The sequence below is a fragment of the Anomaloglossus baeobatrachus genome, chromosome 1, assembly GCF_048569485.1.
Source record: "Anomaloglossus baeobatrachus isolate aAnoBae1 chromosome 1, aAnoBae1.hap1, whole genome shotgun sequence".
NCBI lineage: Eukaryota > Metazoa > Chordata > Amphibia > Anura > Aromobatidae > Anomaloglossus > Anomaloglossus baeobatrachus.
Window position 1 is genome coordinate 869,352,543 of NC_134353.1, and position 12,181 is coordinate 869,364,723.

At 44.6% G+C, this 12,181-nt stretch overlaps 1 protein-coding gene across 1 annotated transcript in view; it reads right to left on the bottom strand.

Annotated features, from left to right (window-relative positions):
* The window catches only part of CWC27 (CWC27 spliceosome associated cyclophilin), a 308,857-nt gene that overhangs the window by 281,937 nt on the left and 14,739 nt on the right, over positions 1-12,181 (bottom strand). Inside the window, exons 4-6 of the mRNA XM_075326207.1 lie at positions 8,713-8,856; positions 6,679-6,777; positions 6,031-6,134 (exon numbers count right to left, since the gene is read on the bottom strand). Coding sequence (XP_075182322.1) covers positions 6,031-6,134; positions 6,679-6,777; positions 8,713-8,856 — 347 coding nt within the window. The remainder of the gene's footprint in view (positions 1-6,030; positions 6,135-6,678; positions 6,778-8,712; positions 8,857-12,181) is intronic.

The window sequence follows — 12,181 nt, forward strand, 5'->3', positions numbered from 1 at the left end:
CATCACTTCCAGGACTACTTGCTCTTCTTCACACAGAAGATACCTCTTAATGTAGGTTTGGAGTTATGGTCCTTTTGGAGACAGGTGTGTCCCTGATGGCATTGTATGATGGATAAGGCTCTGACTATATTTGTCGATGAATTTGTTGGATAAAGGCAGCGATGCAAGTGAGCTGCGCCAAGTCTACGGTAGTATAGGAGAATGGGTTTCATAGTGTTTAAGGTACACTTGAGTCCATCGAGTTCAACCGTTCAACCCATAACCTAACCTAACATGTTGATCCAGAGGAAGGCAAAAAACCCCATAGGCAGACAGTAAGCACCATATTAGGGGAAATAATTCCTTCCCGACTCCACATACGGCCGGCGATCAGACTAGTTCCCTGGATCAACGCCTAATCACAGAATGATTGAAGAGGTGGTTCACTACTCTGCAGTAGTGACCACATTCTTGTAAAACTTATAGGGAAGGCTTTTTCTAAATACGTTGGTCAGCCAATTCTGTCTGAGTGGTGCTATCACGGATTGTTCATCCCCGTGAAGTGACCCCCAGGACTCTGAGATCTTTGGGACATCACCGAGCCATCAATGAGCCGAGCCCGGTCCCAGTCTTCCTGAGTGACTGGGCTGTGGGCGCAGTATCACCACTTATCACAGTCCGGCATGTCGCGCGCTCTCCTTCACTGCAGAGCGTCGCAAGCAGCAGGGATGCTGGGCTGTGACGAGCGGTGAAACACTGCTCACAGCCCAGTCATTCAGGAAGACCGGGGCCGGCCACGGTAATGTTGGGTCAACTGGAAGTTGACGTGACATCACCGGATCTCAGAGGTTACGAAGCCCTTGGGGCCACTTCATGGGGATAAACGGACCTCAATAGCGCCACTCAGAGACAGAAATGGCTGAACAAGGTATTTAGAAAAAGCCTTCCCTATCAGTTTTACTGGGATGTGGTCACTACTACAGAGTAGTGAACCACCTCTTTAAGGAATTTAGAATGGTGAGGTATTGCTTTCACCTTCCTATCTTGTGCTATGAGTGGGCTTAACTCCATGATAGATAAGGGGATATCAGGGGGGTCAAGTCACTATTATCTGATTGAGGGAATCGTCCAACCCTACCTCTGTAGTATCATTAAAGATAATGGACTATTTCTAGCTGAGATGTCACGATGATCCGATGCCTTTCAGAGGTCAAAATAAGCACGTGCTTGTCAAGCAGAGTTTTGTTCTATTTCAGTTTCTGTAGCCTTACAGCTTTTTCTTTCCTGATGCTATTTACTGATGGCTAAGGACCTGCTTGTATTTCTCAACACAACATCATTAACCTCTTTTACTACCTGGCGATTTTCCTCTTTACTACCTGGCGATTTTCCGTTTTTCCTCGCCTTCTTCCAAAAACCATAACCTTTATTTTTCTGCCGGTATGGCCATATAAGGGCTTATTTTTTGCGGGACGAGTTGTACTTTTGAATGAAACTATTCATTCTGTCTCATATTGTACTGGAAAATGGGAAAAAACATTCCAAGTGTGGTGAAACTGCAAAAAAAGTGCAACTGCACGATTTATTTTTTTTTTATTCACCATGTTCACCATATGGTAAAACTGACCTGGCCGTATGATTCCCCAGATCGGTATGAATTTGTAGATACTCAACATGTATAGTTTTACTTTTATCTAAATAGTGAAAAAAAATGAAGACGTTTGCTTTTGTCGCCATTTTCAGAAAACCGTGACGTTCTCATTTTTTTGGAATATGGGGCTCAAGGATGACATTTTTGCGTCTTCAGCTGTCGTTTTTAATGATACCATTTTTGGGTTGATGTGATGTTTTGATCGCCTGTTATTATATTTTAATGCAATATTGCAGCGACCAAAAAAACTTAATTCTTGCATGTTGATATTTTTATCTTGCTACACCCGTTGCCAATCAGATGAATTGATTTTATATTTTGATAGAGCAGGTATTTCTGAACTCGCTGATAACAAATATGTAGATTTTTTTTAAATGTTTTATTTTCAATGAGGCAAAAGGGTATTTATTAAAAGGTTTTTTTCCAATTTTTCATATTTCTAAAAAAAATTTTTATTTGATTTTACTAGTCCCCTTAAAGGGAACCTGCCACCTAGAATATGCGTTCTGACCTATCAGCAGACGCATGTGTGCCTTAATTACACCTCCCTACCCATCCTTGGGTTGTAAAATTGTATAATATGAAAGTAATAAAAAAACGTTTTATTACCTTCATATTTCCTATGTAAATTAGAGAGCCGCTGGCCACATGGGCGGCGCCTTGCCCTATGGACGTCCACATACTTTCCGTGGTATCACGCCCCTGTGAGCGTGATACCATGGAGTCACATGAGCGACGTCCCCGTCGCTCATTCTATCCTGCGCGCATTGTGGCAGGCTTCTTTCCCGGGTGTTCACTCGCCAGCTTCAGACTCAAACTGACAAGGAGAACCCGGAAGAGAAGCCTGCCGCAATGGTAAGTATAAACGAGCGCAGGATAGAATAAGCGACGGGGACGTCGCTCATGTGACTCCATGGTATCACGCCCACAGGGGCTTGATACCACGGAAAGTATGCCGATGTCCATAGGGCAAGGCCCCGCCTATGTGGCCGGAGGCTCTCTAATTTACATAGGAAATATGAAGGTAATTAAACGTTTTTTATTACTTTCATATTATACAATTTTACAACACAAGGATGGGTAGGGAGGTGTAATTAGGGCACACATGTATCTGCTGATAGGTCACAACGCATATTCTAGGTGACAGGTTCCCTTTAAGGAACTTTATGACTGCAATGACCGATAGATTCTTCTGATCAGAGCGGTGGTTCAGCATCCCACTAAACTGCAAAAATGCTGATCTCCGGTGAGTGCCGCTGCTCTGCCGCTAAGTGAACCATGGCAGCGTCAGGGGTCAGCATTTGTCCCTCGGATGTCATGACATCCCATTGGCGCCCCATGATTGAGTCAATGGATCTTCGTTAGATCACTCTTTCAGAGTTTGACAGCGCGATCTAACTAGATCCACCGGTGCCTGTTAGCTGATCTGATCAGTAGAAGTACAGCTGACATGTGCGAGCAATAATGTGGGCTCACCACGCAAGCCCGCATTAAAAGGAGAGATACGACCTAAGACGTATAGGTATGTCCTAAGTCATAAAGGAGTTAAACTTAATCATATGTCCAACTGAACTACAGCCTTAAATATGAAGAGATCCTCCACCATGCTTCACTGTGGACTGCAGTCACTCATTATTGAGCCGCTCTCCAGCCCTGGGGTAAACAAGCTGTCTTCTGTTACAGACAAATATTTCACATTTTCACTCATCCGATCAGAGCTCCCCAGTTCCTGTTTTCTGCATCGAGTTTCTTTGCCTTGTTTTTATTTAGAAAAAATTGCTTTTAGCTGCAATTCTTCCATAAAGACGACTTCTGGCTAAACGTCTCTAAACAGTAGATGGTCGTAGCTGGGTCCCACTGTTTGCTGCCAGTTCTGAGCTGATGGCACTGCTGGACATTTTCCAATTTTGACGGAAAGTAAGCATGATGTGTCTGCTGCTCCAAGTCTACTTGACCAACCACTGCGTCTACGGTCTTCAACGCTGCCCAGTTGTTGGTGTTATCGATGTTGAGAAAAACAGGCGGATACTTATCTATCGGGTTTCAACATCATCAAGTCTGTGAGGGAACGTCAAAAGCTAAGCACAAGTGAACCTATGTTCGAGGGGAAGAAGGAGAAGGGTTAACCCGCGCTGCCGTGTGGAAAAGGTAGATGATCACTTCAGGATAAAAACGTGATTATTCAGTGCGTTTCAGAGTCTTGAAAACTCCATCTTCAGGAATCCAAATCACTGATGTACATTTTCCTTCTTCCCCTCGTATATGGATCCATCTTCAGGGTCTGCAGCAGCCATTGTGGGTTTGATTTCTTGCTCTTTCAGTAGTTGTGACTCTCACAAATACCCCAGGTGAGTGATTCCCTGTGATCATTCTGGTACCACCAGGATAAAAACACTATTTGCGCCTTTTTGTCTTTTATAGCAATTTTTTACTACAAGTGAACCTAGAAGAATTGCTGCTGTTATGAAGGCAAAGGGCGGTCACACCCAATACGGATCTGATTTTGATGTCTTTTGCTCATTTACTTTACATTTTCTTCCCTGAAAGAAAATTATAAAACAATTCTACTTTTTAAAGTATTCTTACTGTGCAGCCTTTCTCTGCCTACAAATATTGCACAGTACTGTACCTGTGTATTGGGCACTCATTATGTACGATATAAAATTTTCTTTTTGCATTGATTCTTTTTAGTCTCAAGATCTGCTTTCTTTGACATGTCTACATGTGCAGCTTTAAGCTCTAGGCTCAGTGGGCCTTCTCTGTGGAAGAATCCTCAAGTCTGTGGTCTCCTTTTTAGGAATAATACGGCTTAAAATGTTATTCTAATCTTTGTAGATGAATATTGTTGGAAAGTCAATGTCCAGGAAGCAGGAATCTACGGCAGACACCATCCAATTTTCCAAATTGCTTTATTCCAATATCACGTGAAGCTAAAAGTAGCGGGGAGAGAGCTGGGTGCAGGCCCCCTAATGGACGACGGACGTTTTGCACGTCCTTGTGCTTCTACGGGTCATTGGAGTTAGAGTTTTCTTTTATTGACAGCTTGTTGTCTAGGACACCGACCACCACTCATGTCTAATTTGTAAGCAGTGCGTGGAAGCTGGTCAGGATTAGGAGGTCACAAGGTGCACCATCCAGGTCAGTCTCAAAACAGTGCTTACAAGCTTAATACAAAAGAGCGTGTAATCACTGTGCTGTCTATCAGCAGTAGTCGGTCTCCAAGGCAACAATCTGTAAACTAAATGTGCAGTACCCGGCCACGGCCACTATTCTAATGACAGAGCTGTGCTGTGCTTTACACATCCGGCCACCATCAGTAGCGGAAACAGCTGATCAGCGGGAGTGCCGGGTGTCGCACCCCCGCCTATCAGATATTGATGACCTACTCTAAGGGGTACTTTGCACACTATGACATCGCAGGTGCGATGTCAGTGGGGTCATGTCGAAAGTGACGCACTTCCTGCGTCGCTCTCGACATCTTAGTGTGTAAATCCTAGATGATACGATTAACGAGCGCAAAATTGTCGTAATCGTATCATTGGTGTAGCGTCGGCGAATTCCATAATTACGCTGACGCAACGGTCCGATGTTGTTCAACAACCAAAAGAAAAAAGCCTCAGCACCACCTAATAAGTTATTAGAAACACATGTGCCATGTACCCAACAAGAACATCTATACAAAAAAATGGTACAAAAGGCACCAGGTTTCAAGATAATGAATATTAATAGGCACGGACCTTGATTTATGAAAACATTACAATATTTATTAAATATAAGGTGGCAAAACACTCTTATTTAAAATCATTTAAAAACAGACATACACAAAAATCACTGTCTCCTCCTGCATAGAACACATCTGTACATGATCAGAGTATTTTGGGAATATAATCAACAATTTTGATTATACAACGATGTTGTTCCTCGCTCCTGCGGCAGCACACATCGCTGTGTGAAGCCGCAGGAGCGAGCAACATCTCCTACCTGCGTCACCGCGGCTCACGCCAGCTATGCAGAAGGACGGAGGTGGGCGGGATGTTTACATCCTGCTTATCTCCGCCCCTCCGCTCCTATTGGTTGCCTGCCGTGTGACGTCACAGTGATGCCGCACGACCCGCCCCCTTAATAAGGAGGCGGTTTGACGATCAGAGTGACTTCGCACGACAGGTAAGTGCATGTGAAGCTGCCGTAGCGATAATGTTCGCTATGGCAGCTATCACAATGATATCGCGGGGACTATCGCGCACGGCATCGCAGCATCGGCTTGCGATGTCGTAGTGTGCAAAGTACCCCTAAGGTTAGGCAGCAATATAAATAATCCAGAAAACACCTTTAAAATTACGGACCAAAAATATATTCCCTAATATGTACACCTGTTCCTGCAATAAAGATTAAGAACTTACTTTGTCCCTTTCACCTTTGGCTGTTTAGTTTCTTCCTCCTGTTTTTCTTTTTTCAATTTTTTAGTTACTCGAGGAACTATATCTTCAAATGGATTAAATAAAACCTGCAAGAAATGTACAGAAATAAGATCAGACAGTAAAGAGATGGCAATAAGGTTGTTTAGTTTAAAAAACTTCAATTAAAGTAACAAATTTGGGAATTCTAAGTTAGAGGGGCTCGTTTTATCCTTCAAAATGGGTGGAAAAGCAAAGTGCTTGTAAAAACAAACAACTGTGCCCGTTACTCAAGATTTGAGAGTTTCATTGTTTACGGCTCGTTGCCTGGGTTTCTGTCCACCGCAGCAGTCAATCAGTGGTGGCCGATCACCTAAGCAGAAAGTGCAGGACCGTGATCGCCAGGTAAGTGAGATTAGAAGATACAAGGCAGGACGAGACACCAGGGGAAGAACCATCTCCCTGCACTAGCCGTCTTTCACAGCCGGCTATAGCAGTCAACACACAACATATTTAGCAGATTTGGCCCAAACTGTTATTATACAAGGACAGCGACCCAGAAGGAGTAACAGTAATAATGAAGAGAGCGTCACAAGAGTAAGAATATACATCTAATATGGAAGGACTGTGAGGTGTAGAAGAGTAAGGACATACCTCGGAGATCCTGATCTTGTGTGGATTCACCGGCCGGTCTTCTTCTCCAATATCCACTTCTGCCAGTCGTAATAAATTATATATAGTGTCTCCGGTCACCTGGAAAACAAACAATACTACAATCTATAGAAAGGCAACAATGAGTGACATTACTGCAACAGACGTCCCTTTCTGTGTTCATGCTGCTGTAATCAGTGGTCGCTAATGGGCTGCAGCGCTCACATCAGCCCTGAACATCAGAGCTTCATTTGAGGGGACATAAACAAAGCAGCACAATAGTGACCACTGACTGGCTGCAGCGCTCAAATCATCCCCAGACATCAGAGCTTTATCTGAGGGAAACGTAAGTGAAGCAGCACATTAGTGACCACTGACTAGCTGCAGCGCTCACATCTGCCCTGGACATCAGACCTTCATATGAAGGCAACATAAGGGAAGCAGCACAATAGTGACCACTGACTGGCTGTAGTGCTCTGCGCAGGATATAAGAGCTTCATCTAAGCGAAATGTAAGTGAAGCAGCACATTAGTGACCACTGACTGGCTGCAGCGCTCTGCGCAGGATATAAGAGCTTCATCTAAGCGAAATGTAAGTGAAGCAGCACATTAGTGACCACTGACTGGCTGCAGCGCTCACATCAGCCCCAGACATCAGAGCTTTATCTGAGGGAGATGTAAGTGCAGCAGCACATTAGTAACCACTGACTGGCTGCAGCGCTCACAAGACAGAGCAATGCCATGCAAGAGCTAGAAAACAGTGGTGATGTTGCCGGAACGGTGCCCGTCTGATAATTGAGGATATGAGTTTTTAGTTTCAATGGGGTCTTGTTTCATTTAAGCAATTGTCCCAAGTGGTGGATAACTCTTTAAGACCGGCAGACATTCATACACAGACTGCAAGAAAAACCTGCTGCAGTAAGATGTGCCAAATCTATTAACTCTTGGTGTCACAGCCAGTTTTGCCCTTATGACACTATGTCTGGAGCTCCGCTGTGTATAACAGCTCGTGCGTCCTTCTGATGGAACTGTACACTCAACTGCAATAAATCACTTGTAATTTGGACATACAGACACGTTAATTTGAGGGAAGGGATTAAGGCAGCTTTAAGAAAATTTGTAGCACCTAAAATAGCCCACAAATTTGGGCAAAAATTTTGACAAAGGAAAATCTATGCCAGATTCAGCTTCAAACGCAAGACACAGAGAGAAGAGTCTGGGCTTGAGGAGACGTGTCCACTGGGCGGCTCCCCTGTGGCACCTCTTCTTTTCACAGTTTTGATTGACAGACTCTTCCTATTTGTATCTAGGGGGTTTCTTAGAGTGGAGAAACGTTCATCTTTATCAGGGAGTCAGTCGCTATATCGTTTGCTTATGGTTAGGGGAACACAAATCTGTATATTGGGGTATACGCTTCATGATCAGTGGTCTCTTATATACAGTATGTCCACACTAATGTGCTTATAAACTTGTGATCATCTATTTGTAGCTGATTACTATATAAGTGGTTGTAGTACTATAATTTGAAGCTCCTTTTCTTGTCCCCGCTTGGGCTGCCGCTATGTAAAGGCCCACTGGGTTCCCGTGAATGTCGAGTTGGTCCAATGGGCGTGATCTAGTGTTTCCATCAGTCTAACCGCTTAGATGACATGGTTGCTGTTCGCCACAGCATCTTAGGGGTTAAACTGTTGTGGTCAGAGCTACCTTCAATCTTGGCAGTTACCGGCAAGGATCTGTATGTACTTCCAAACAGATCCTCCCGAGGTCTGCCATACATACATGGCAAATGCCAGAAGAAGTGGGAAGATTCCGGGCAGAACATTGGGCGAGGCCACTCGGCATCAGACCCTCGCAGCTCAGAGAACCCATTGAAGTCATGGATGATGAGAGTTTGGTTTATATATTTTCCCCTTTACATTTGTCTGCCCCCCATTTTGTCTTGTAATATGCAGGACAGACAACATCTCTGTCTATCCTGTCACATCACTGTCCAGGCTGCCAGGTAATGTCAGTCACTTAGCTGGAGGATTTTCCAGACCTTTCCAAAGATGGTGTGCTTGTTATTAAGCTCATCAGCGCGGCCCAGGGTGAAGAAGAATTGGCTGCCATTGTCATGAGGGCCAGCGTTTGCCATGGCAACAAGGCCTCTTCGATTAAAGCGCAGACGTGTATGGAATTCATCCTGGAAATTAGAAGGAAAAAAAAAAAGCTTTAATAAAAAACATCCACTTGACTGTCCTCCTCATGTTGTATACAATCAGTGCATAATGGAAGTCATCTGAAGGCAGAGAGGAGGCTCTTAAAAACTCATAAGGAGCACAAGTCCCATCACATTGTCCAAGTAATATGGGGGTCTCAGGGAACATCCAACACAAAGGCCCAAGGAGAAGACAGAAGGAGCTGAGATTTTAAGAGTTAGTCTTACCTTAGTTTGGAAAAATACTATAGTACAAGGATCAGGACCGGGGTCAGACGACGTATGTTATGGTCGGTATATAGACCGTAATGTCCGGACTGAGCGCGGGTCACCAGAACCGAACTCACAACCTCACCGACACATATGAAGATGTAAGTTCACGTCGAGAGACCTGTGGTAGGTCTAGACATTGCACTCTGTATACGGACCCTGAAATATGCCCCTTGGATCCCGGCCTTACTGACATAAAAGATTTGCTTTGTCTCAATAATCTATTTAATTTTATAACCAACAAATTTTTTCAACAGGATCAACCATTTATAGAAAACTAGATTAATATGTATAGAAAACTAAGCTGGCTTTCCTAATTAGCTCTGTCCAGGAAGGAAAGAAAACTAATTCACTAGTGCTATGGGCGGCACGGTGGCTCAGGGGTGCGCGGCACGGTGGCTCAGGGGTGCGCGGCACGCTGGCTCAGGGGTGCGCGGCACGCTGGCTCAGGGGTGCGCGGCACGCTGGCTCAGGGGTGCGCGGCACGCTGGCTCAGGGGTGCGCGGCACGCTGGCTCAGGGGTGCGCGGCACGCTGGCTCAGGGGTGCGCGGCACGCTGGCTCAGGGGTGCGCGGCACGCTGGCTCAGGGGTGCGCGGCACGCTGGCTCAGGGGTGCGCGGCACGGTGGCTCAGGGGTGCGCGGCACGGTGGCTCAGGGGTGCGCGGCACGCTGGCTCAGGGGTGCGCGGCACGCTGGCTCAGGGGTGCGCGGCACGCTGGCTCAGGGGTGCGCGGCACGCTGGCTCAGGGGTGAGCGGCACGCTGGCTCAGGGGTGGGCGGCACACTGGCTCAGGGGTGGGCGGCACACTGGCTCAGGGGTGGGCGGCACACTGGCTCAGGGGTGGGCGGCACACTGGCTCAGGGGTGGGCGGCACGCTGGCTCAGGGGTGGGCGGCACGCTGGATCAGTGGTTGCAGCGCTGGGATCTTGTGTTCTAATCTCACCAAGGACAACATCTGCAAGCAGTTTGTATGTTCTCCCCGTGTTTGCGTGGGTTTCCCCGATTCTCTGGTTTCCTCCCACTCTCCAAAGACATATTGATAGTGAATTTAGATTGTGAACTCCAATGGGGACAGTGATGATGATATCTGTAAAGTGCTATGGGATATGATGGCGCTATATAAGCAATGCATAATACATAAATAAATTATAGTGCTACCTAGTAAAGCTGGATACCCTGTAAGTCAATGCCCAAACCATGAACGAACCATGTAACATAAGTAGAGATACCTGCCAGATCAGCGGTGTCGGGGTATTTCCATACACAAAAACTAATTCTAGTGTGACAGATGGAAGTCCATAAGAATACACCTCCGCTGCTTTGCGGCAAAAACACTTTTTTTCCCACAGCTCATAAGCTAAAATCTAAATTGTCATTCCAAAGGGTCAGATTATCTCTAAACAGCAGGTCTTGTGGGCATATTCTTGGCGTATAATGATTAGTGCCACCAAAATTGTCCTGGGGAAGATTCCACGGAGGAGCTAATGTAGCGAACATTGCACATTTGCAGGTCTTGTGGAGTCTGTATACATTGATCAGATCTTTTCTGGGGGAGCAAGGATTACTGCAGCAATATTAGGCAGGTGATTTTTATTGTTAAGTTCGATCTAGTTTTCTTTACATTTCTATTGGAAAATCTCTCAATAATCATATCATAACTATGTGATGAAATATTTAGGAATTTTCAAATGCACTTAAGGCCCCTTTCATATATCAGGTTTTTTGCCTTCAGTCACAATCTGTTTTCACGACAGATCCGTTGCAGATTGTGGCTAAACTGATGTGATGGATCCGTTTTTTGACAGATCCGACAAGCTGGGGGCTAAATAATAATTGGAGCATGCTCAGTTAAAAAAAAAAAAACGGAATCCGTCGCCAGATTCCATCATTTGACAGATAATGACCCATAGGCTTCCATTTTACCAAACGTCGTTACGTCCGTTTTTTTCAACGTACAGAAAAAACGTTTCTGTGGACGTCGTCTCAGTCTGCCAGACAAACATTTTTCGACGGATCCGTCGAACGACGGATGAAACGTGAGGCCATCCGTCGCAATCCGTTGCTAATACAAGTCAATGAGAAAAAAAAACGTATCCAGCGGCATCAGTCGCCAGATCCGTTTTTTTCTAAATTTGACGGATTGTGACTGATGGCCAAAAAACTGATGTGTGAAAGGGGCCTAAGGCCCGGTTCATCATTTTCATTTTTTTTTAAGTAAATTTGTTTGTTTTCTTTTGTAACTTTTTTGAGAAAAAAAAATTCTAAATGCTCTAATAAAATGATACAAAACTTACAAAAAAAAAATTAAAAAATTCAGGAGGGCAGAAAATCACTCCAGGAAAACACTGGAGTACATCTGCACAAAAATATAGCAACTTTTTAAAAAGCTGCAATTGATGCCAAAAACATCTTGAAACCCCAAATTACACTTACAATAAGAAAAATAAAAATAATAAATAACAGTAACAATAATAAAAATAATAAAAACAACAATAATAATAATAATAAAAACAATAATAAAAACAGATGAACATGTACAAAAAAAAAATACTTTAAAAATGAGCAGATTAAAGGTGCAAAAAAAAAAAAACAGGCAAAAAATAAAATCTCACTGAAAACAAGTTTTTTCATTGTTTTTAGGATCTGTGCTCGCTTTCAGATAATGTTAACCAGGATTGTTTATTTCCAGGCACTTGCAGCACTTTTTCACAGGTCTGGTTAGGGCCGTTTCACACATCCGGCTTTTCGCCGGATTGCCTTATCCGGCGCACTCCAGTACAGTGTGATACAGTACAGTGGCAGCGCGACAAGCTCCGGTCACATGATGTCATGTGACCGGAGCATGTGACCCGGAAGTTGCCGTGCTGCCATTGTACTGTATCACACTGTACTGGAGTGCACAGGATCCGGTGTGAAACAGCCCTTAGGCCCTGTGCGCACTGGAAAACGGAATTTTCTTAAGAAAATTCCGCAGGGTCTGAAAGATTACCGCACCTGCGGTAAAAAAAACGCACCCGAAAACTGCATGCGGTTTGCC